The sequence below is a fragment of the Zootoca vivipara genome, chromosome 1 (assembly GCF_965207765.1).
Source record: "Zootoca vivipara chromosome 1, rZooViv2.hap1.1, whole genome shotgun sequence".
Classification (NCBI taxonomy): Eukaryota; Metazoa; Chordata; class Lepidosauria; order Squamata; family Lacertidae; genus Zootoca; species Zootoca vivipara.
This window is the reverse complement of record NC_142582.1, coordinates 125073815-125100176: the sequence shown is the minus strand read 5'-3', so window position 1 is coordinate 125100176 and position 26362 is coordinate 125073815. Positions and strand designations below refer to the sequence as shown.

At 44.2% G+C, this 26362-nt stretch overlaps 2 protein-coding genes across 4 annotated transcripts in view; both read left to right on the top strand.

Annotated features, from left to right (window-relative positions):
* Positions 1–26362, top strand: part of PPP1R36 (protein phosphatase 1 regulatory subunit 36) — a 68141-nt gene that overhangs the window by 18643 nt on the left and 23136 nt on the right. The window contains exons 1-3 of one of the 3 annotated variants that reach the window (XM_088673782.1): positions 19500–19567; positions 24886–24950; positions 25847–25942. In XM_088673782.1, coding sequence (XP_088529908.1) covers positions 19515–19567; positions 24886–24950; positions 25847–25942 — 214 coding nt within the window. In that variant the 5' untranslated portion in view covers positions 19500–19514. Of the gene's footprint in view, positions 1–19499; positions 19568–21753; positions 22255–24885; positions 24951–25846; positions 25943–26362 lie in introns of those variants that run through there. The other 2 variants (XM_035104637.3, XM_035104627.3) reach the window with 2 other exon arrangements.
* HSPA2 (heat shock protein family A (Hsp70) member 2) lies at positions 2334–12102 on the top strand. The gene is made up of 2 exons (XM_088673770.1): positions 2334–2603; positions 9213–12102. Exon 2 carries the CDS (start codon positions 9808–9810, stop codon positions 11710–11712), a length of 1905 nt encoding a protein of 634 aa, XP_088529896.1. The 5' UTR covers positions 2334–2603; positions 9213–9807; the 3' UTR covers positions 11713–12102.

The window sequence follows — 26362 nt, the reverse complement described above, 5'->3', positions numbered from 1 at the left end:
GCTTGAACTCTCATAATACCTCTTGCTTGAATGGATGGAAGATACAGAATGGGGGAGATGAGTATGTGTAGGAACAAGCGTACAGCGGTACCTCGGTTTAAGGATTCTTATCTCATTATACATGATAAAGCAATCTTCAGCCATCTCACCTCTTGCTTTTTCATGCAAGACCATTTGCAGCGTCAACAGCTATCAGTCAGTCAATCACCCATTTCCACCACCCTTCTGAGTGATGCCCCTCCCCACCCTTTCTCTACATATAAGTGTCTGGGGACTTCTATTTCAGTGTATCTGAAGAAGTGTGCATGCACATGAAAGCTCATACCAAAATAAAAAAAACTTAGTTGGTCTTTAAGGTGCTGCTGGAAGGAATTTTGTTTCTGTAAACTGCAGTTTGTGCCGGTCTTATACCTAGCAGGCGTTGGCAACCAGAGGTCATCCTAGGCCAAACTGGCACCTGTCCCATTTAGCAACACAAGGTGTGTTGGTATTTTTAGCAAAGGGACTCTAGCAAACCATGGGTAGAGAAAGTTGGGAGTTTTGACTGTTGATATTTCAGTGTGTAGCTGTGCCTTTAACAGCAACTTAGAATCATAGAATAGAATCAGAATCATAGAGTTGGAAGAGACCACAAGGGCCATCCAGTCCAACCCCCTGCCAAGCAGGAAACACCATCAAAGCATTCTTGACATATGCCTGTCAAGCCTCTGCTTAAGGACCTCCAAAGAAGGAGACTCCACCACACTCCTTGGTAGCAAATTCCACTGCCGAACAGCTCTTACTGTCAGGAAGTTCTTCCTAATGTTTAGGTGGAATCTTCTTTCTTGAAGTTTGAATCCATTGCTCCGTGTCCGCTTCTCTGGAGCAGCAGAAAACAATCTTTCTCCCTCCTCCATATGACATCCTTTCATATATTTGAACATGGCTTAACCTTCTCTTCTCTTATCACCGCTTAACCTTCTCTTCTCCAGGCTAAATATACCCAGCTCCCTAAGCTGTTCCTCATAAGGCATTGTTTCCAGGCCTTTGACCATTTTGGTTGCAGACATTAGAATGGGATAATGTCTATTCCTGTGATGTGATAAATTTTGTCTGTTCAGCCTGCTGTTAAAGGTGCAGGAGCAGTCTGGCTGTTCCCATGGTAGCAGGCAACCATATTGATCGACGAATTCTGTGCCCGTAAAAAGACCAAGAGCTGCTTGGGCCATATGGTGTGTCTCTTTACTCTTTGATGTGATCCATTTGAAATATGGCTGTGCCTCTATAGCGAGCACTTTCCATACTGGCTTGGCTGCTACCAAGGCCTTGCCATAGAACAGCTGCGTGTTGCAGGGGATTCTGGAGCATTTTCTAAGGTGCAAAAGAGTTCATGGCAAGAGGATGCACCTTGCATTGTTCCTTTGCAATGAGATATTACTGCAGAGAAAATCAGTAGTGGTGGACAACTTTCTGGGAAGCTTCTCAGCTGTTACTGATTTTCTCTTTGAGAAATGCCCACTAAACTTGTAAAACTCCCAGAAAGACAAGTTGATACGATTTACTATTCAAATAGCTACGGTGCTTCTGGTAATTTGTATCAACTCATGGGCTATGTGGTTGCCATGGGCTATGTGGTTGCCTTGTTTACAGAAGGCAGCTTTTCATTATCGCGGTGAGATTTCAAAACTTTTTTTGGCCGATATATTGAAAAACCACACAGCGCTAAGATAGGCCATGAAATTTGTGATATTGCCATGCAAAAATGTCACACACACACACACACCCCCCAAGAAAAAGTTGTGGAGAAGAAGAGTTTGGATTTGATATCCTGCTTTATCACTACCCTGGGACCCAGGTGGCGCTGTGGTTAAACCACTGAGCCTAGGGCTTGCTGATCAGAAGGTCGGCGGTTCGAATCCCTGTGACGGGGTGAGCTCCCGTTGCTTGGTCCCAGCTCCTGCCAACCTAGCAGTTCGAAAGCACGTCAAAATGCAAGTAGATAAATAGGAACCGCTACAGCGGGAAGGTAAACGGTGTTTCCATGTGCTGCTCTGGTTCGCCAGAAGCGGCTTTGTCATGCTGGCCACATGACCTGGAAGCTATACGACGGCTCCCTCGGCCAATAATGCGAGATGAGCGCGCAACCCCAGAGTCAGTCACGACTGGACCTAATGGTCAGGGGTCCCTTTACCTTTACCTTTTAGTTATTAGCTAATTGGGAAACGCTGCCCTACTGGCAGAATATCAGTTAAAGAGCAATCAAAATTTTAGCACTTAAACAAATAATTCTTTGCCAGCAAAAAGCCAACACACACACACATTTTATACACAAATATATGTTTGAATTCAGCCTTATTGAAGATGTGGCTTATAAGTAAGGAGATATTGTCTCCCATGCTATATATACAATGTTATTGTTGCTTAGAGGCACAAGTGGCCTTGGTGACAAGGAGTGCTTCCCCCAGCAACAACCAGTTTGTCAGCTCCGGCCATTCCAAGCCACTGCGATTCATGGTCTGGTAAGCTCTTAATTGGAATGTACTGCCCTTGGATATAAAGTGCTGGCACCAATTTTCTTTCAGCATCATTTGGAAACTCACCTAGTTCAGCAGGCTTCCATGAAGGTAAATTAACTTGGCTGGGGGTTGATTATTTTTGCTGCTGTTCATTTGTGTGTGTGTGTGTGTGTGTGTGTGTGTGTGCATGCGTGTTAATCAAATCATTGTGTTTGTGTAGATTAGTTCTTGGTTTGAAATATTTTTGTTATTGTCCCCCACCATGGTATCACGCTGCAATGAAAGGTGGATTAAAATATTTTAAATAAAATGAATCAGACTGGAACAATGATGAACTGCAATGAAATGACTATTATTACTGGAGGTGTGTGCTACATTTTCCACTTGTTTACTAGATTCAGTGGAATTGTATATAAAGTTTAATAGCGTAGGCTGAACTCAAATTCAGAAGTAATTTGTTGTAATTATTTGATGGATTGCAGTCACTGTCTTGAGTGAGCAGAACACCAATATTTAGGGTGCTTCTAGACTGTCACCGCTGTGTGTGTGAGTTGCTGTCATTGTTTGCTACCAAGGTATGATTTTTGTGCTTCTATATTATAAACCGTGCTGTGATCTTCAGACGAGGATCAGTGTATAAATAAAGTCAATAAATACTTTCAGGTGGGATTTAGTCACATACTGGAAAATTCATGTTGTGCAATTATAGCTGATTGGGAAGCACTGTGCAACATGGCGGCTAAAAGATTGAGGTTGAAACCTGACAAGACAGAAGTACTGTTTGTGGGGGAAAGGAGGCGGGCAGGTGTGCAGGACTCCCTGGTCCTGAATGGGGTAGCTGTGCCCCTGAAGGACCAGGTGCGCAGCCTGGGAGTCATTCTGGACTCACAGCTGTCCATGGAGGCGCAGGTCAATTCTGTGTCCAGGGCAGCTGTCTATCAGCTCCATCTGGTATGCAGGCTGAGACCCTGCCTGACTGCAGACTGTCTCGCCAGAGTGGTGCATGCTCCAGTTATCTCCCGCTTGGACTACTTTAATGCGCTCTACGTGGGGCTACCTTTGAAGCTACAACTAATCCAGAATGCGGCAGCTAGACTGGTGACGGGGAGGGGTCGCTGAGATCATATAACACCGGTCTTGAAAGATCTACATTGGCTCCCAGTACATTTCTGAGCACAGTTCAAATGGCCTTGGTCCAGTATACCTGAAGGAGTGTCTCCACCCCCATCGTTCTGCCTGGACACTGAGGTCCAGTACTGAGGGCCTTCTGGCGGTTCCCTCGTTGCAAGAAGCCAAGTTGCAGGGTACCAGGCAGAGGGCCTTCTCGGTGGTGGCGCCCGCCCTCCCATCAGATGTCAATGAGAAAAACAGCTACCAGATTTTTAGAAGACATCTGAAGGCAGCCCTGTTTAGGGAGGCTTTTAATGTTTAATAGATTATTTCATTTTTCTGTTGGAAGCCGCCCAGAGTGGCTGGGGAAACCCAACCAGATGGGCGGGTATTATTATTATTATTATTATTATTATTATTATTATTATTATTATATTATCATTACTTCTCCCAAATATCAGGCACTGTGCAATAAAGTAAGAGATGGGGAAATGCACTGAAAAGTGTGGGATAACACTTTATTTCATTTCATTTTATTTTATTTCCCTTTCCCTTTATTTATTTATTTTAAATATATTTATTGAAAAAATTTTCTCAAACAACAAAACATACAAAAAATACAAAACACAAAAAGAAAATACAAAATACAAAAACAAAACAAAACAGAAAAATTATAACTTATAACCCTTGTTTCCTGGCGTGCTATGGTCCATGGGGTCCATGGAGTGCCTGGCGTGCTATGATCCATGGGGTCACGAAGAGTCGGACACGACTAAACGACTAAACAACAACAACAACCCTTGTTTCCATTCTATTGTCTTCCTCATTCCTCCTCCTTCTGCGATTCTTTACATATCATCCGTAGTAAACTCTAAATCTTATATAATTTCTAATTATTACTTTAATACTACCTTATTTCCTTATCTTTTACATCTTATCCTTTTATATTCTATCTAAATCTTTCTTCTTAATTGAACTATCATTAACTTCTAACAATACTTATTCCACACCATTGTATTAACTACAACCTCTATTTTATCTCCCTCACTTCCACTAATTCTAATCTATTATATGTTTATTCTTTAAATAAGTTTTAAATTGCTTCCAGTCTTCTTCAACTGCTGCTTCACTCCGATCCCGGAGTCTCCCGGTCAACTCAGACATTTCCATGAATTCTATCAGCTTCTTCTGCCATTCATCCACTGTTGGTAATTCTTCATTCTTCCAATTCTTTGCAAGTAGAATTCTTGCTGCTGTTGTGGCATACAAAAAGAAAGTAACATCCTTCCTAGGTATTTCATCCCCCGTTATCCCCAGTAAGAAGGCTTCTGGTTTTTTAGAAAAGGTGTTTTTCAACACTTTTTTCAGTTCATTATAAATCTTTTCCCAGAAGTCTCTCGGATAACACTTAATTTTAAGCAGGATGAATGATAAGTAAATAGCTGAGCCATCCCCTCTCTCTACCAACATAGCAAGCTGTTTTATTTATACTGAGTCAGACCACTGATGGATCGAGCTCAGCATTTGTCTACACAGCCGAATAGTAGCTCTCCAGGATTTCAGGTGAGTCTCTCCCAGCCGTACCTAGAGATGCCAAGGGATGGAACTTGGGAGCTCTGCATGCAAAGCAGATGCTCTACCGTTGAGCAATGGCTCTTTCCCAAGCAAATCAGGAATGCTCATTAAGCTGGTGATCCGGAAGCGCCATCAGATTCACCTTTTAAATCTGCCATTTACCCACTGCTACCACATGGTGTTCTCTCTGCTCATAAAAAACCCAAGAGAAAACTCACTAAGGTGGTAATCTTCATATCTCACCTTAAATAGATAAGAACATTGGCAGGATTATTGTAATAACCTGCAGTTTTATAAGAGTATATATTTAAAGCAGATGAATAAATCAGTAAATTAAGTTAGTTTGGAATAGGCAATATATATATAATTAGGGAACCGCAGAAAGGGGGAAGGAAGTTGAGTTTCAAAATGATTGTAAAATGATTGAAATGAATAAAACTGAACATTAATAATAATAATAATAATAATAATATCTAGGATTGTGCTGCTACTTAGGAAAATACTGTCTAAATTAATTCAAAATAATTCTGGCTAAACGCATTTGGCATTTTTCTCCAAAGGAAATCATAGCATTGTAGAGTTGGAAGGGACCCCATAGTTCAGCTCCCTGCAGTGCAGGAATCCTGCCCACAGCTGTCCTTGGGTGGGCTCAAAGCACCAAGCTTCTGGTTAACAGCCAGACACACTTTGCCTTTGGGGAATGGTGGCTTAAAAGTGGTCTGCTACAAAATACATCAATTTTGCCACTAATGAAAGTTGTTGAAATGAACTCTTGCCTGGATTCTTCTAAACTTGCAAAGACCTGCCACCAAGAGCACCAATTCATTGTCTTCACTCCCGCAATGCTCCTATGGTTACTTGCTTCCTATCATGATCATGACTAAGCCCGCAACTCCCAGCCCCATTTTCCACTTTTCTTTAGCCTTATTCCATATCCCTAAAACCCAACTTATTATCTGCCTCCTGATCTCCTACCCTAATGCTCCATAATCGGTGTGTGTGTGTGTGGTAATATTCCAAAGAGACAAGTCATATTAGTAATTTTCACGTGAAAAAACTATGAAGAAGTAGCGGTTATAGAATGTGTAAATGAATACTGCTCAGCCTACCATTTTACATGTCATTTTACATGTCAGTAGAAGGGAAAGGAGTGACCGAAGGGAGATTTCTGTTGCTGAAAGAGGGAAGATTTCAAAGAGTCAGCAACATCACATACTTTCTGGATGCCTTTTAAGCTGGACCCCTACCCGCCCCCGCCCCCGCCCCCACAGTGGTGACCAAATTTCCTTTCTGGTTTCTCACTAAGGAGTGTGATGGAATTCTTCCACCACAACCAAAAAAAGTCAAGTTCCTCTCTAGCTCTTTGTTTGCTTAAAGATGGTATTTGACATTCAGCTGAATTTATAAGAATTACAAACAGTGCCATGCAGGCTAGAAATACGAGACCCAAGCTATAAATCAGGAACTTTAAAGTACAGTACTGTTTGTGTCTTTTTTCTTCTTTGGTTGTCACTTTTCACTTTGGGTTGCTGCCCAATTTCTTTCTAGAGCAGGCATAGGCAAACTCGGCCCTGCAGATGTTTTGAGACTACACTTCCCATCACCCCTGACCACTGGTCCTGTTTGGGATGATGGGAGTTGTAGTCCCAAAACATCTGGAGGGCCGAGTTTGCCTATGCCTGTTAAGTCTATCTCAATATTACCCCTTTCCACTAATTGCTGTTCCTGTGCTCCCCTCCAAATGCTGACATTTCAGATCCACCATCCTTATTCTTACATCCTGCTCCACCACTTTCTCCATATTAACCGCCCATTGTCCTGTCCTGTTGAGCCTGTATGCCTCTAGTCTAGTAGTAGTAGTAGTAGTAATAATAATAATAATAATAATAATAATAATAATAATAATAATTTATTTATACCCCGCCCATCTGGCTGGGTTCCCCCAGCTACTCTGGGCGGCTTCCAACAGAAAAATAAAACACAATAATCTATTAAACATTAAAAGCCTCCCTGAACAGGGCTGCCTTCAGATGTCTTCTAAAAGTCTGGTAGTTGTTTTCCTTTTTGACATCTGTTGGGAGGGCGTTCCACAGGGTAGGCGCCACCACCGAGAAGGCCCTCTGCCTAGTTCCCTGCAACTTGGCTTCTCGCAACGAGGGACCCGCCAGAAGGCCCTCGGTGCTGGACCTCAGTGTCCAGGCAGAATGATGGAGGTGGAGACGCTCCTTCAGGTATACTGGACCGAGGCCATGTAGGGATTTAAAGGTAAGCACCAACACTTTGAGTTGTGCTCGGAAACGTACTGGGAGCCAATGTAGATATTTCAAGACCGGTGTTATGTGGTCTCGGCGGCTGCTCCCAGTCACCAGTCTAGCTGCCGCATTCTGGATTAGTTGTAGTTTCCGAGTCACCTTCAAGGGTAGCCCCACGTAGAGCGCATTGCAGTAGTCCAAGCGGGAGATAACTAGAGCATGCACCACTCTAGCGAGACAGTCCACAGTCAGGCAGGGTCTCAGCCTGTGTACCAGATGGAGCTGATAGACAGCTGCCCTGGACACAGAATTGACCTGCACCTCCATGGACAACTGTGAGTCCAAAATGACTCCCAGGCTGCGCACCTGGTCCTTCAGGGGCACAGTTACCCCATTCAGAACCAGGGAATCCTCCACACCTGCCCGCCTCCTGTCCCCCACGAACAGTACTTCTGTCTTGTCAGGATTCAACCTCAATCTGTTAGCCACCATCCATCCTCCAACCGCCTCCAGGCACTCACACAGGACCTTCACTGCCTTCACTGGTTCTGATTTGAAAGAGAGGTAGAGCTGGGTATCGTCCGCATACTGATGAACACCCAGCCCAAATCCCCTGATGATCTCTCCCAGCGGCTGCATGTAGATGTTAAAAAGCATGGGGGAGAGGACAGAGCCCTGAGGCACCCCACAAGTGAGAGCCCAGGGGTCTGAACACTCACCCCCCCACCACTTTCTGAACACGACCCAGGAGGAAGGAGCAGAACCACTGTATAACAGTGCCCCCAGTCCATCAGTCTGTTTCAACAGCAGCCATCAAGATGCGTTTGCAAAGTTTTACAAGCAAGGCATGAAGGCAACTGTCGTCCCCTAGTGTTTATTCCCAGGAAGCACCTGTGAGCACGGATATTTCAGCTACTTATCACAGCCATACTGTTTACAGGATAGTTATATACAATGAACATTTGCCTTCATTCATCCTGATTTGCTTTTGGGGAGCTTAGGTGTCTGCCTGTCAATCATTTGTTCACCCCTCACTTTTCAATGCTTTCCCATCACTTCTGTAACTGCAAGGTCTTTGGTGTTTTTTTTTTTTTAAAAAAAATATTAATAAAATAGGATTTGTTGCACTAGGATGACAGAACAGTTTAGGTCTGCACAATTAAAGTAGATTCAGCTTATTGCATGTTCTTGAATCCCTCCCTGAGAGAATAAACTAAAATCTCTCTATTTGCTTTCTCCGTACTTGGCGTAGTGTGGGAAAACATACATTATTATTTTTTGTTCGTTGCTTCTCTGTTTTGGAAATTGAGAGGAAAAAAGAGAGAGAAACCTCAATTCAAGTGAATTATGGCACAGCCTTCCCTAGCATGGTGCCCTCTACCTTTTGGACTACAATTCCCACCAAGTCAGCATGAGGGCACCTGGTTGAAAAAAGGTATGTTATATTAATCTCTAAAAAAAGGCTCCATTTTGAAAGGGCCCGTTAGTTATGACGTTGAAATGTGAGGTGAGGACAAACGCACTCTGGACTGCTCAGAGACATAGCTGTCAAGTTCTCCCTTTTTAAAAGGGAAATTCCCTTATGCTGAATAGGCTTCCTCGGGAGAAAAGGGAAAACTTGACAGCTATGCTCAGAGACCGTCTTTTCTCCTGCTACAACTACAGCATTGGAAGGTGATTCTAAAACACGATGTTGGGGACTCAGGCTGACCTTATTTTAAAAACAAAACAACCCTTCCCTCAAATATTGCTTTTATTTCAATTATTTTATCCCCCTCAGTCAACTGCCCCTTTCTCCTCATCCTGCTGCGTCACGACTCGCTACCCGCCCCCACCGCCCGCGCTCTTCGAATGTTCCCGACGCCGTTAGAAGCAAGTAGAAGGCGCTCGAGCTTCAAAGTTAGGTAGAAAGATGACGGAACTTTTTTTTTCTGGTCGCGAGGCGCTGAGGGGCGCGCCCGAGCTACTTTGCATAACGGCCGCCCAGAAGGCGTCCCAGAAGGCGTCCCTTTCGTCCCTCTGAGCCCCTATTGGTTGCGGGTGACATCAATCCTCTCCGTCCGATCTCGAGCCCTGTGGAAGCTTCTGGTTGGGACGGGCGGATACGGGAAGGAGGCATAGCGGAGCGATTGGTCAGAGGTCCGCGGTGTGCGTCACGATTGGCCGAGCGCGTTCTGGCAGGTTCCAGAAGCGGGAGCGCCGCGGGTATAAAAACTGAGGCGAAGGCGACGGCAACGGCAGATCGCACCTCAGAGCCGAAGCGAGAGCGTTCGTTGTGAGGGAAGTGGCGGGCGAGATAAAGCGAAAACCAAAACCGTGAGGGACTTTCCAGTCGGCGGAGCTTTCGAGAGGTACCTGACCGCGTTCCTGCAACCATGTCGGGCAAAGCGCCTGCCATAGGCATCGACTTGGGCACCACGTACTCCTGCGTGGGGGTCTTCCAGCATGGGAAGGTGGAGATCATTGCCAACGACCAAGGCAACCGCACCACGCCCAGCTATGTGGCCTTCACGGACACCGAGCGCCTCATTGGGGATGCAGCCAAGAACCAGGTGGCCATGAACCCCAACAACACCATCTTTGACGCCAAGCGCCTCATCGGCCGCAAATTTGACGACGCCACCGTGCAGTCCGACATGAAGCACTGGCCTTTCCGTGTGGTGAGTGAGGCAGGGAAGCCAAAGGTGCAGGTGGAGTACAAGGGGGAGGTAAAGACCTTCTTCCCCGAGGAGATCTCCTCTATGGTGCTGACCAAGATGAAGGAGATAGCCGAGGCTTACCTTGGGCGTAAGGTCCAGAGTGCTGTCATCACGGTGCCTGCCTACTTCAACGACTCGCAGCGCCAAGCCACCAAGGACGCTGGCACCATCACGGGGCTCAACGTGCTGCGTATCATCAATGAGCCCACGGCAGCTGCTATTGCCTATGGCTTGGATAAGAAAGGCAGTGGTGCCGGTGAGAAGAATGTGCTGATCTTTGACCTGGGAGGTGGCACTTTTGACGTCTCCATCCTGACCATTGAAGACGGCATCTTTGAGGTGAAGTCTACCGCAGGCGATACTCACCTGGGCGGGGAGGACTTTGACAACCGCATGGTGAGCCACTTTGTGGAGGAGTTCAAGCGCAAGCACAAGCGGGATATCGCTGGCAACAAGCGGGCAGTCAGGCGGCTGCGCACAGCCTGCGAGAGAGCCAAGCGCACCCTCAGCTCCTCCACCCAGGCTTCGATTGAGATTGACTCGTTGTTTGATGGGATTGACTTCTACACGTCCATCACCCGTGCCCGCTTTGAGGAGCTCAATGCCGATCTTTTCCGTGGCACCCTTGAGCCTGTGGAGAAGGCCCTGCGTGATGCCAAGCTCGACAAAGGGCAAATCAATGAGATTGTGCTCGTTGGTGGCTCCACCCGCATCCCCAAGATCCAGAAGCTGCTGCAGGACTTCTTTAATGGCAAAGAACTCAACAAAAGCATCAATCCTGATGAAGCTGTGGCCTATGGCGCTGCTGTGCAGGCTGCTATCCTGATGGGGGACAAGTCAGAGAATGTGCAGGACCTTCTGCTTCTTGATGTGGCACCGCTGTCGCTGGGTATCGAGACAGCTGGTGGGGTGATGACCGCCTTGATCAAACGCAACACAACTATTCCCACCAAGCAGACCCAGACCTTCACCACCTATTCAGACAACCAGAGCAGTGTGCTGGTGCAGGTGTATGAGGGCGAGCGGGCCATGACCAAGGACAATAATCTACTGGGCAAGTTTGACCTGACGGGTATCCCACCAGCCCCCCGTGGTGTTCCTCAAATTGAGGTCACATTTGACATTGATGCAAACGGCATCCTCAATGTCACAGCGGTGGACAAGAGCACTGGCAAAGAGAACAAGATCACAATTACTAATGACAAGGGCCGCCTCAGCAAAGATGACATTGACCGTATGGTCCAGGAAGCAGAGCGTTACAAGGCAGAGGATGAGTCCAACCGGGAACGGGTGGTTTCCAAGAATGCCCTGGAGTCCTATGCGTACAACATCAAGCAGACGGTGGAAGATGACAAGCTGAAAGGCAAGATTAGTGAGCAGGACAAGCAGAGGGTGCTTGAGAAGTGTCAGGAGGTGATCAGCTGGCTCGACCGCAACCAGATGGCCGAGAAGGAAGAATTTGAGCACAAGCAGAAGGAGCTGGAGAAGCTTTGCAACCCCATCATTGCTAAACTGTACCAGGGTGCTGGAGGAGCTGCGGGGGCTCCAGGCGGTGGGCCCACCATTGAAGAGGTAGACTAAACTACCATAGACTGGACTATAAGAGCAAGTGCCATCATCTGCTCTTCCCTTTTTCTTCAGTCATTGCTGGGGGGATTTTCCTGTGGGTGTGTATGGGAGGAGGTTGTTAACTTGCTCTCTACCAGGGGAAGAAAAGCCAGCTTAAAAGTTTGTTGCAGATAATGTTTGTCTTTGTATTCAGATATCCATGCTAGTCTGTAGATTTCTGTTTCTTTATGTTCACTGTTTTTAAAGTATCCACTTGAGCATTACAATTGAGGGAGAAACATTTCAAGAGAGCATGGAAAATGTTAAAACATACCCCAAAGAAAGGTTTACCTTTTTTTGTAACTACATTATTTGGTCTGGTTATTTTAAAATTTTGGTAATAAAAAGTTACTTGAAGCTTAACAATTCCCTCCTTTTTCATTTTAAAAGTAAATGGTTTATGGGATAGAAGAGGTAGCAACTCTGGGTTTAAATTGACACTAAGTGCTCTAGTGGGAAAGAATAGTTAAGCACTTGCACTCCTGAAATGATTGTTGGGTTACAGGCAGAATATTTTATTGGTGGTCTGGCTCAGTCTGTTACCGGTACTACTTGGTACAAATTTGCCACTATCCTTGATTTAAAAAAACCAAGCAGACAGAAATGCAGTAGGTAAACCTTTCTATCACTGTATATATGCACTGGGACACGATTTACAAATCACCTCTCAGTAATGCAGTTGTTAAAGGTACAGGAGCTGTTACAAAAAGTGGCACCCAGTTAACTGCAGTTAAGTCTTGCTTTGATTATCTTTAAAACTAGACACTCAAATGGATTAAAGATTTTTGCACAATTGCCATCTGGTCTAATGTCATAAAACATAGATCCTTTCAGCAGCTTAAGTGTTTTACTTCTGGCAGAGTCCAAAGCTAATTGGTTTCATACATCAGGGGATGTATAATTAGCTTTTACTATGTAATCAAACCAGCTCAGGAGCTGACGACAGCATAAAAACAGTTTGCTAACAGGGTGGAGCTAGATACAAATCCTTGCATAAACTGGTTTTGGTATCTTATCTATCTGAAGGGATGAAACAAATGGGGTCAGAACAGCAAGAAGATAATCAAGCTGGGTAATATTAATCGTAAGAACTATTTTGGGGAGATCCTAGTTTCTCATGAAGTAATAACTTCCCAAGTGCTGGTGGTGACCCTTGTAAAATATTTAATGTTAACAGCTTGTAAAACTGCTTAACTAGTGGAGCAGAAGAACTCTGTGTTGTGAGCTGATCTTGTCCACATATGGTGAAATCAAGGGCTGTAGCAAACTGGTTTAATTGATTTTATGGTAAAACTGACAAGGTCCTGGTGGGATGGTTTAGCTGGAAGATTCTTGAATGAAAGAGACTAGATGGCTGAATGCGGTTTCTATATCTGGAAGGAAAAAACGATAACTTCTCAAATACCTTTTAAAAAATCATAATACTGGATATTACGGTATCAGTTCAATCCAAGGATTCCCCAAACAGTCTGGATCCAGGAGCCTTGGTGAGTGACCTAGAAATAGAACCAGTACAATGTGGGTGGGTATGTAGGGAGGTATTAATTTCTAACAACTAATCACAGCACAGCTAAAATTTAAATCTAGGTTACTACATGCATAGGTATTTTTCATTGTCCTATTGCATAAGTATTTGTACAGCCTAGTTACTGTTAAATAGTGAAGTAAGCCTGAAGTAGATAACATTTTCTAACATATGCCAAGTCCTTAGTTTTGTTTTTCCTTTTCCTTATAGGGTTATCAGATAAAATAAAATAATGGGTGGGAGGCTTCCTATACTTTTTAAATATAGGTATAGATGAGATTTTGGCAGGAGTACCATTTTCATGCTTTGTGTGGCAAGTAGCACACCTATCAATGTTGCTTTTTCAATGTTTGTTTTCCTTGAAAGAACCCACATAGATATCTGAGGGCCACAGAGGGGTCCAGGTGGTTCCATCTTAAGGCTGCATATACTGTATGTTCTGAGCAGCCTCTGCCAACCAGGAGCCCTCCAGATGTTCAGGACCACAACTCACATCAACCTTAGCTAGGATGCCTATATGATGCTTGGTTTGATGGGGGCGAAGGCTAAATGTGTAGATCTGCCCCAGAGTCATCATATAGCCATGTTAGCTGGGACTGATGGAACTGTAGTCCCAAATGCATGAAGGGCTCCTGGTAGGCTGATTTTGAGGATGCTTCTGGTAAATCTAGGTGCCCCCCCCCCCCAACTGAGAGATTCCGGAACCACACACAATAGATTCTCACATGCTACTATGAACTGATCATTTAAGTTCACTGGAGGATAGTTGCCTTCACTTGCACCCCTGCCCAGCCTCCTTTTTTCCTGTCAATCCAGATTAAAATAGTGTAAGAAGCCATCTTTCTTTATTAACAGCCTACATGAAGCAGAAAGGAATGGCATTTACACCATACATTTAAAGCACATGTCTTCCCCAAAGAACCCTGGGAAATGTAGTTTACCCCCACAGAGCTACAATTCCCAGCACCTTAACCAACTACAGTTCCCAGGATTCTTGGGAGTGGGGAGCCATGAGCTTCAAATATATAGTGTGTACACAGTTGCAGTTTCCTATTGCTAAACTAGACCTGATAGGCTTCAGCAAGATGGCTGTTCTCTGTGTTCTTGTCTACATCGGAAGAATCTGAGGACCTCCATGCAAGGCTACAGACTTATACATATATAGCAAGTAGTCAGTGCTTATATTTATACCCTGATTTCAACTAAGATTGGCTCCCAAAGTGTCTTACAATTAAAATCTCCTGAAAGTTACAATATACAGTCATACCTCGGTTTAAGTACGCTTCGGTTTGAGTACTTTCAGTTTAAGTACTCCGCGGACCTGTCTGGAACAGATTAATCCACTTTCCATTACTTTCAATGGGAAAGTTACAGGTAGGTAGCCGTGTTGGTCTGACACAGTCGAAACAAACAAAAAAAAATTCCTTCCAGTAGCACCTTAGAGACCAACTAAGTTTGTCAGAAGTATGAGCTTTTGTGTGCATGCACACTTCTTCAGATACACTGAAACTTCTATGACAAACTTAGTTGGTCTCTAAGGTGCTACTGGAAGGTATTTTTTGTTTTAATGGGAAAGTTTGCTTCAGGTTAAGTACGCTTCAGGTTAAGTACAGACTTCCGGAACCAATTGTGTACTTAAACCGAGGTACCACTGTATAGTAATTAGGGGCATGTTGATGTGTGAGGGGTGAGGAGAGGCAGCTTCTTTTGGCATTTGGTGAAACTCTTCAGATTCTAGGCTTTACACAGGGCTAGACCAAAATTTGCCATGTGGACTTCAGTGGGATTTACTCTCTTAGGCTCTTGCAGCTTCCAAAGGTTGTAAAAGAGATTTCGTACCCTCGCTGGAACAGAAATGCTTGACACACCCATTGGGATGGGAACAGACAGGCTTGATGCTGCTTGCTCTTTTCAAGCTTTATCGTGGAAGGAGTTTCTGGCAATAAAGGCATCAAGAAAACCTATGAAAGTGGGGTGGAGGAGGAGCAAAAAGGAAATCAGATTACCTGAGATCTCTGCCTGAAGGTAGGGCCAACTCTGCAAATACCCAATTTTACTAAAGCAACCGTCAAGCAGCATTTAAACAAATTCTGCTGTCATTTGGCTTGGGCACAGTTCCCTTTCCTGACGTGCTTGCTCTGTGCCATAATGTAGTCAGGTATTTTGTAGGTCGATTCTATAGTAAAGTAAGCAAGTGGGCCACCCTTGTCAGAACTGTCATATACTTCTCCCAAATCTAGATATTTAAAAAAAATGCTCTAAAAAATGCTTCAGTCTATTGGCTTGATAGGCACAACTTCTACAGAACTTGAATTTGCAAGATCTGAACGCAACCCCGAGGGTGATGGGCGTGTTTGGGCGTGGTTGCCATCCTGCAGGTGATGCTCTGCATTTAGCCCAGCAGACAGCTGCAGTGGAGCAGAACGTGGGCACAATGAATCCCATATTGTATTTCCTTTCTCTTTGATGTGCTTTATGAAATAAAAACTTGAAAGGGGCTAGAAAATGCTCTGGAATTAAAGAGCGCAATCTACTAGGGACATCTTCTGAAGCAATTGTTCTGGGCCTTTGAACAATTCTCATGAACGGAGCTTATGGTGGAGACTGTCCTGGTGAAATTGTGCCCTTGAGTCAGAAATAAATTAATTGCTTTACCTTCATGGCTACTTTTGACAGGCTGGAAAGAAGATTTCTGGGAACAAGGTGGCACATAGGGAAAAGAGAAGGAGTGACTGTTTTTAGTTGGAGAGGAAGATTCTCCCCAAAACAGAATACAGTATTATTGGTGAGCTGCTCATTCTCTACCCAGATAAAACAGAGGCATTATCAGATTTCAAGGAAACTTTCCAGCCAGGTGAAAACACTCAGGGAGATCTGGGGAGGGGACATGGCCTGGGAAAAGTCCCAAGGGCCAGGTTGAAAGGCCTGGAGGGCAACATTCTGCCGGGGGACCACAGGCTCTCCATCCCTGGTTTATAAAGCAGGCCTGTAAATAAGCCCACAAAAGTTGCAGTCCCTGCGCATCCTCCGCGGACAGCAAGGAAACACAGACTGCTAGCCTCTTAGCAGACTAATAAAAAACCCGGGGGTGGGGGGTGGGGGAGGAAATTATGTTTGCAATGCAAACTGTTGGAGAAGCGATAGAACAATCTGCTCCTTCAAAAGCCTGCAGCATTTCTGCGATGGTTGTGGAGAAAGAGACTTTCCTTTCTTGGTGGCTATCACAGAAACCAAGTGGGTTGGTGTAGGAAGGATGGAGTGATCCATTCTTCTGCCTCCAGCCTGCTTATTTGCTGCAGAGTATACCTGGTTGCCTATGGTTGTTAAATACGAGGCTGATATAAAAGCAACAGCAAAATATTGTGTCCCTTGGGGAAGGGACATAGCTCAGAGGCAGAACATCTGTTTTTCATGCAGAAAGACCTGGGTTCAATCCTGGCATCTCCAAGTACCGGTAGGGCTGGAAATAATCATAGAACTGTATAATTGGAAGGTACAGTGAGGGTTGTCTAGTCCAGTGTTTCCCAACCTTGTGCCTCCAGCTGTTTTCGGACTACAATTCCCATCATTCCTGACCACTGGTCTTGCTAGCTAGGGATGATGGGAGTTGTGGTCCCAAAACATCTGGAGGCACAAGGTTGGGAAACACTGGTCTAGTCCAGCCTTCTGCAATGCATGTTCCCTGTCTGAAACCCTGGAGAACTGCTGATTGTAGACTATATTGCACCAGGTGTCCCAATGGTCTGACTCAGCATAAGGCAGCTTCCTATTATCCTATAATAAAGGTAGGCAACAAGAGCACCATAGATTTTTTTTGCAAGTCTGACTTCTTTTGTCTTTGGCTGTGTACATACAGTACTCTTATTTGCTCTGCATCCAATGTCCCCCTCACTCCTGCTTTGTGAAGCTGTATAAACATGACATTAGCCACAATCTACATCTATCCTGCAGTTTCTTGCAGAATACTGTATTTTGATGCATTCCCCTCAAAATCAGCTTCAATCTGATTTGAAAACTTAAGCTACATGAAAGCATCCATGCCACCTCTCCGCCTACTGGCGCAGACCAACGGTGCGGTGGGCAACTTGGAAACATGTGCAGTTTGACTGATGTGCGCAGTGACGAGCATGCCATTTGAAATGCAGCAAAAAAATTACTTCCAACAAAGCACCTCACTGCATTTTAAGCCATTAATATACACACAGCCTTTGTCTTCAAATACAATGGGGGTGGATCCTGTGATTAGCGTTTTGCACAAGAACCCGGGAGTACTGGAATCGAATGCCAGCTAAGCTGTACTGTCTCTCTGTGCTCTTGAGCAATTTGCTTTCTCTCGGCCATTTGGCTTTTCATCTGCTAAATGGGCCTTTTTAATAATGCACAGGGACATTAAAGCGGATGAATCAGGATGGCTGCGACCCAAAACGCTATATGAATGATGAGTGGAGATGATTCTGCAAAAATGCTGGAGCAGAAAGCCAAATTGTGTATACAATGTGCTAAGAAATCCGTCTGCCCTGAATATTGTTTTCTCCTTGTGGCGTGTTCACAATCAAAGGTTAGCAGCTAGAACAACCGCAGCATGCTTTCCCAGCAGCATCAAAATAGTTGGCACCATCTTAAATTAACAAATAAAAATAAAAAGAGGAGCAGAGAGGGGAAGTGGGCCTCTTATTAGTTTGAGCAGCTGGCTATTCAGGTTTTTAAAAGGTACATTCCCTTCCCATAAGTGGCACTCTGTCCTAATTGAAACTTTCTCTCACTGAAGGCTTTAATGTAAAGCCAGTGTTGCCGCTGGCCATGAACTTCTGCCAGAATAACTCTGTGGAGCCCTAGCTGTGGCCTTGGCATGGCAGAAGGTATAGTAGTAGTAGTAGTAGTAGTAGTAGTAGTAGTAATGATAATATATTATTATTATTATTATTATTATTATTATTATTATTATTATTATTACCCCGCCCATCTGGCTGGGTTTCCCCAGCCACTCTGTGCGGCTTCCAACAGAATATTAAAATAAAATAATTTATTAAACATTAAAAGCTTCCCTAAACAGTAATCAGGTAGCCTTCTTCAACACATGAAGCAGTACAATTATGGACCAACTTGTGTGTTCAGTAGCAAACACAGATCTGGAAACTCTGGCCACACCTCAACTGCAAGACAACCGCAGGGTGTGTGTGTGATTTTTGCAGAGGAGAAGCAGGATGTGTGGAAGGGGCTTATCCCTTCCCCCTCCCCATCACTTTTCTACAGGAACTTATGCAATATAATACATGCTTTGAGGAAACCCAGTTTAGGAAAGTTAGCAGCAGGGGTTTTTTTTTGGGGGGGGGAGGAGGCAGGTGATCAGGTTAGGGAGAAGGGTTAAGCACATACCCCCCTCTCCCCACATTGTAATGGACAAGAAGCAGCTGGACCTTTTGCATTTGCATTCATATAAAAGGGAATGCCTCTTAATAATTAATAATAATTTCATTATTTGTCACTCTGGGTGGCTTCCAGAACACACAGAAACATACTAAAACATCAGACATTAAAAGCTTTCCTATACTGGGCTGCCTTCAGATGTCTTATCTCCTTGACATCTGATGGGAGGCCGTTCCACACAAGAGGGTGCCACTGCCGAGAAGGCCCTCTACCTGGTTCCCTGTAACCTCATTTCTCGCAGGGAGAGAATCACCAGGAGGCCCTCAGAGATGTTCCTGGCCTCCAGTTCCCATCGTTCCTGACGACTGAACAAGCTGGCAGGCCAGATATTCCCCACCACTGATCGAAGAGCAAAGGGGAGATGCTTCTTGCTTCGGAGGTGGTGTGTGTGCCCTTACGCAAATTAGCTGATCAAAACTCATACAGTGGACTGGCTTTCTTTAATCAGGCGACTGGCGTAATAATTTGTCTCTGAAGGCACATGGGCGTGCAGAAACCAGCTTCCTTTTCAAAGGTAAAATTTACACTCTTTGCTCCACCCTAAATTGGCAAGCAGTCCATACAACGTTGCCCAGAAAGTTCATTTCGCCTCTCCACTATGCGGATGTGGTAAATCATGTGTGATACTGTACAATGTATGAGAAGAAAAAAAGCATCGTACGGTGGCCAAAAAGCAACTGGCATCCCTAGGATTAGCTTCATTAACAAGGATTCTTGAGCCATTTAATCCTTTTTCTTTCTTTCAATCATTCTACCTGCCAAGCCTTTCTCTGTTCTTCCTGCCAAAAAAAAAATTGCTACTCCTACCGGTAACACACTCCTGATGACAGAGGATGAGTTTGGGTCAAATGGAAAAGTACAGAAGAGCAGATCAGGGTGAGTTTAATGTTCTTGGTTTCTGTCCCCGAGGCAGGGAGCTGCTTATTGAGAACAGGAAGGGAACATTTGGCAGGTAAGCGGCCGATGCAGAAATAAACAGAATGGCAGCTGCTGTGCAGGGAACAAATTCAGCGCTGCATAGTCGAGTGCAAAGGTACATAGTTGTGCCCTAGGAAACCAGAGCTGACGTCCACAGACTTTTCGAGGGCCAAGACCCGGGGGCATTCTCATTTTATTTCGGTCTTCCTCCATGGAATGCAAGGCATTCCCCAGACACAATGCTTTTGCGGGGAGAGTTTAAGGCTTATTAGTTTAAATAAATGCTATGATATACAGGATTATGTAACACATGTTTATGTAACACAAACCTTTCAGGACTGTAACTAAGAAACACTGTTCTTTGTTCTGAGGTATATGGACACTGCATATTCAAGTCCAAAAACCTAGATTGCAAATCATAACAAATAAAGCCACCAGCCACATACCCTCTGATGTTTCTCCAATGAAAATAGGAACATCCTATTCAACAACAACAATAATGATAATGATTATTTAACTATTTATATCCCGCCCACCTGACTGGGCTGCCCCAGCCACTCTGGGCGGCTTCCAGCACATATAAAATCATAATAAAACATTAAACATTAAAAAACTTCCCTATACAGGGCTGCCTTCAGATGTCTTCTAAAGGCTGTATAGTTACTTATCTCCTTAACTTGGGGGGTCACATAACTCCATACCCTCCAACATTTCTCCAATGAAAATAGGGACGTCCTAAGCTAAGGAAAAGCGGGACATAGCGAGATCAAATCAGGAACTGGGACGGCTTCTGTAAATCCAGGACTGTCCCTGGAAAATAGGAACATTTGGAAGAACTGCACCCAATTAAAAAAAATATTATTTAATTGAGCATGAGTGTTTAAGTCTGCTAACTGATTTAGTGCAGCTGCATAAATTTGCATATGAAAGGGAAGGAAAGTAGGGATGCATTATTTTGTATTTAAATGATGTGTCTCAGCAGATCTTGCCTGAAAAGAGGCATTCCTCTTCTAATGTGACACTTGCAACCTGCAGTTATTATCAGGATGGAAATTAAATCTGTCGATTTAATTGAGGGCACCTTTTTAGTTCATCAATACAGTATGTTTTAAAAGTGGTTCGTCTAACTCGTTCTTCTTCAGTAAAAAATAATGATTAAGAAACAGGTCTCCAAATGCATGTTTGGGTTAAACAGTGGGGGCCTGGGCCTGGAAAGGTTGGAGGCTGTTGATAACTAAGCACATGCTGATGACAGAAGCATTTATCTTAACTGTGCCTCTTTCTTTTTACCCTGCTTTTGATACTGCTTTTGAAGCGTTGCCTCGACGCAACTCCAAAACCTCGTTTGTTTCCAAATCTGCTTCTCCTCTTGTCCTTGATAAATATGCGGCATTGCTGCCAAAGCTCCAGAATATCCTTGGCAGCCCACAAGAGCAACTGCAAACACAACATACAGTGCGCTGTTGTTTAAAAAAGGTCACAGGGCGCAGGCAGAGAAGTAAGTCATGCTCAGAGCCGGCGTTGCGCAGGGAGCTGAGCAACCGTCAACAAGTTCTTTCAGCAGGGACGCACAATTTAATTAAAGGAATCGGGGCGGAATTAGGTGCGCAAATGGGTGGAAGCATGAATTTGGGCATGAGTCAAAGTCATTCTGATGCCATTTTTGCAGTCCGCTTTACTCTCCCAGTGCAAGCCATTTTCTCTCTCAATGCATAACAGCCAAAACCTTAATGCAGGTAGCTTAAAACATTTAAAGTTAAATACATATTAAACACGAACAAAATCCATTTTTGTAAAACTGCTGCCAGGTACCTGCAGCAGGGCCTTTTGGGTAGTGGCTCAACTGTGGAAAACTCCCCTTGCCGAGGAGCATGATTAACATTCAGGAGTATAGCTGTCAAGTTTTCCCTTTTCTCGCGAGGAAGCCTATTCAGCTTAAGGGAATTTCCCTTTAAAAAAGGGAGAACTTGACAGCTATGAATTCAGGGGCTTAAAAAAAAAAAAACTACCACATTCCAGTTCACCCAGGTATTTGATGGCTGAAAAGATAATTGATCCAGGCAACCTTGAAAATCATGGTGTGGATACATGATTGTTTTTAGATGCTCACGGTGTTAAAACAATTTCTAAACATTTTTTTCCAGTGGTGCTGCTTTGCTGCTTGACACCCTCGGCTCCTTTGGGGAGGGAAGACGGTACTAAATTTGATGCGTAAAATAAAACAGATAAATCAATATTACACACATATATGTGTGCCTGCCTGCTCAGATATAGCACCTATTTTTGAAACCAGTCAGTGTGTCGGATGGGCTATTTTAAAGGAAAGCCCTGTCTGCCACACGAAAGGCCGACATCCTGTTCACACGTATCTGGGAAGGGGGTTCACTATTGGGATAATTTCTGAGGACGACCTTTGGTTAGGAAAAGAGAGCCAAAAGCCAAGGCCACCACCCAGACAGACAGAAAAAGGGAAGGCCTGCCGCATTGCATGATGGGACTTGTAGTCTCCAGACGGGGGAGCCGACCCTTCTATTCAAGATGGAAAGAAAGACAGAGAGCTGTTGCCAGGATACCCTCTCAGTAAACAAAGGGTCAGCATGTCTCAGCTACAGTTCTTGGAGCTGCCCAAGGGACATATAGTGCCTGTAAGTATAAGTTTGCATTCCTGGGTGTGTCTTGTTACTGTTGAACTTCTTGGGGGTGGGGTTTGCAGATATTCCTTCCCCCCCCTTTTTTTAAAAAAGCCCAAGGTAGGATATGACCAGGTCTTGCACCCAGTGCCGGATTTACCTATAAGCTAAACAAGCTATAGCTTAGGGCCCCACTCTCTTGGCCCCCCCCCCAAAAAAATGTAAAGGGGAAAAAACCTGGATGTACATTTCCAAAATATAAGATAAAAAACAAATAAAATAAAACTTATATACAGCAAAAGTGTTTTTGCATTATTAAGTTTGTTGTGAATTTAAAAAAATCATTTTAAGTTAGAGCTTAATAATTGTTTCACTTTTAATATACTTCTTAATAGTATTTCACCATTAATATACTACTTCTTAATTGTATTTCAATTCAACAGTTACTTTGATAAAATACATATTTTGTTATGTGCAAATGGCTTTAGATACCTATCGGGTCCATAAATTACCATATAGCATATATTCAACATGAAAAACAGCGACAATTTGTTGTTGACGAAGGACAGCTGGACATATAAAGGACCCCGTTACCTTCAGTAGCTTAGGGCCTCATCAAACCTAAATCCATCTGTGCTTGCACCTTTCATAGCTGGGTCGTCGTGCAAACTTCGCCTGTTGAAATCTCCTCTTCAAACCCAAATGTTAGAGGCGCCCACTCTTGCACCCACAATTCAGGAGCAGTTTTCAGTTTGTGGGTGCTGGCGTGCTTCGTTTATTTCCTTGTTACATTTCTACCCCACCTTTCTTCCAAAAGCCCCCAATAGGGCCTACATTGGGCCCTCCACCACTCATTTTACCCTCTCAACAGCCCTGTGAGGTAGGTCAGGCTGAGAGACCATGATGAGCTCCAATATCACCCAATGAACTTCATGGCTGAGTGGGGATTTGAACCCTGGTCTCCCAGGTCCTAGGCGGACACTTTAACCACTGCACTGTGTTGGCTGTCTAACCTTTTATGAATTAAATCTTACTTGAGGAATACAACTGGCTTGCGTTAGTGTTATTATTATTATTATTATTATTATTATTATTATTATTATTATTATTATTATCAGCATCTGGGGGTACTCAATGATACGCAGTACCAGCACCTTCCCTCTCCCCCCATGTTAGAAGTGTGGCTCCTCCTCCTCCTCCTCCTCCTCCTCCTCCTCCTCCTCCTCCTCCTTCTTCTTCTTCTTCTTCTTCTTCGCTGCATCAATAGGAGTATAGCATCTAGATCTAGGGAAGTACCACTGTATTCTGCTCTGGTCAGACCTCACCTGGAGTACTGTGTCCAGTTCTGGGCACCACAGTTCAAGAAGGATACTGACAAGCTAGAACGTGTCCAGAAGAGGGCAACCAAAATGGTCAAAGGCCTGGAAACAATGCCTTATGAGGAACGGCTTAGGGAGCTGGGTATGTTTAGCCTGGAGAAGAGAAGGTTAAGGGGTGATATGATAGCCATGTTCAAATATATGAAAGGATGTCATATAGAGGAGGGTGAAAGGTTGTTTTCTGCTGCTCCAGAGAAGCGGACACGGAGCAATGGATTCAAACTACAAGAAAGAAGATCCCACCTAAACATTAGGAAAAACTTCCTGACAGTAAGAGCTGTTCGACAGTGGAATTTGCTGCCAAGGAGTGTGGTGGAGTCTCCTTCTTTGGAGGTCTTTAAGCAGAGGCTTGACAGGCATATGTCAAGAATGCTTTGGTGGTGTTTCCTGCTTGGCAGGGGGTTGGACTGGATGGCCCTTGTGGTCTCTTCCAACTCTATGATTCTTCTTCTTCTTCTTCTTCTTCTTCTTCTTCTTCTTCTTCTTCTTCTTCTTCTTCTTCCTCTTCCTCTTCCTCTTCCTCTTCTTCCTCTTCTTCTTCTTCTTCTTCTTCTTCTTCTTCTTCTTCTTCTTCTTCTTCTTCTTCTTCTTCTTCTTCTTCTTCGTGTATCCCGTCCAACTGATTGGGTTGTCCCAACCACCCTGGGCAGCTTCCAACATAATAAAACCTAAAACATTAAAAAACTTCCCGATACAGGGCTGCCTTCAGATGTCTCCTAAAAGCTGTATAATTATTTCATCTCATTGACATCCGATGGGAGGGCACACCACAGGCAGACAACACGTGCTCATATATATTTATTCCGCCTTCCATCCCTATCCATAGTGTTTCCGATGGTCACGAACTTGAAATGACCAGTTGGCACCGGTGGTTGCTGTTTTTAAATAGGCAGTTGGAAACCTTCAGTCAATGTCTTGATTATTATGATTAGGATTATTAGATGGACCACTGACCTTTATATACACCGGTGGCCAATATTGTGAAAGCTTAGAAAGTTGTATTTCTAAGGCTTAGTGGCTCACAACATCAGTCTCTTTTTTTAGAATAATACCATGAAATAATATCCCTGGAGGTTGCTCCTGGTGGTGGTTCCAGCCCTGGTTTGGGGCGTACATTGGATCACCCATCTTCAGAAGCACATGGCATTGGGCTTATCGGTCAGGCTTATGAACTCGCTGCAGTTTTTGGAGCTGAAAATCGAACATGAAAATGATGAAATGGTTTAAATTAACGCCTCAATACTTGTGTATTCCAAAACGTTTGCAGTTCACGAAAGTTTACCCTGGCTTGTGGTACTGGAAAGATGACAGTCGAAGTCTTGAATTTGTATGGTAAGGATTCAGTGTCCCTTTCTGTCTGACTTTGTTGCATTTCTGTTTGTGGTTATCGTGATTTCACATCACTTGCCAGTGAGCTAGTTTATGAAGCGTCTGGCCCTTGCAGCATGATTTTTTTTCTCCATTAAAACCAATAAACCAATGGAATCTACAACACTTCCAACAATAGCAGATCATAATCAGCAGGATGAAACCAATACAGTTTAGTAAATAGAATCCTTGTTTTCCAAAAGCATGGAGGAACCAAAATGTTTTTTTCTTTGCCTCTGAAAGGAGGCAAATGTCAGGCCTGATAGAGCTCTTGGCAGGGGTGGGTGGTAAGAAGAGGTATTCCACAGTATACAAAGGGTGACAATTGAAAAAAGCCTGAGTTTGCAGGATGCCACTCTTTCCAGCTGTGAAAGCGTCTAGCAGTATGCCTCATCTCCCCCTAAGTGCAATTAGTCCAAACATACCCATTCCTTCAATCTCTGCAAGAATAAAAATGAAAATGTCTCTGTAATTTTGAAGCAGAAGATATCCCACACTGATTGGTTGAGCATGCTGTGATGTCATAAAGAACCACCTGTCCAATCCCTGAAGCTCTTTTCCCATTTGCCTTCGGTATTCATTTTTTTTGGGGGGGGATTATTAAGGACGGAGGATGAACAGAACAACTCAGAAATGTTGTGGATAGTGGGGCTTTGGAAAAATTTTAAAAATCAAGTATCCCAGCTGAATTATAGTGGGCTGGGGCAAGATTGCATCCTAAACTGGCATTGGACCTGCTGCCATTCCTCTTTGCTGGGCTCACTCTGTGGTTGAGGGATGCATAGTGAGCTCTTTTTCCTGTGTAGTTATATGAATTGCCACTGCCATTACTGCATACTCCCCTTTGTTTGGTATTGCAGTGCCTATCCTAAGGAGGAAGATAAGGAAGCTAAGGAGAAGTCTAAGAAAGGGAAAACCATCCACTTCCAGGAGACGGCCACAAAAACGCCAGACAGGTGACCCAGTTTAAAAATCAGCAGAGCTTGAAATGCCCTGACTATAGTCTGTGGTCTTGGCAAGGGTGTAAGAAGTCATGGATTCAAATCTAGGAAGGGTGAGGTGGCCTGTCTCAAGTGCACCATTAAAGGGAAGCAAATGGTCAATTATTTGGTCTATTATATTGTTGCCATTGCCACGGGGGTTGCCATTCGTATTTTGTGCCCCAACATCATGGGCCTCCTCTGTCCCTGCTTAGCAGCAAACGCGTTTGGGCAACCCTGCAGACATTTCCGTCTGTAAAATGGGAACAATAGCAACACAACATCACAGGCATATGTTGGTTTTTTTTGCTGTATTCATATTGCACCATACATACATACATCTGATGTATCTCCCCTCCCCTCTTCTGCACCTGCATCCCATAATGCCTTAGCTGC

Bases quoted from the DNA above. Each gene is read 5' to 3' on its own strand.
- HSPA2 (XM_088673770.1), top strand. From the start codon at position 9,808: ATGTCGGGCAAAGCGCCTGCCATAGGCATCGACTTGGGCACCACGTAC.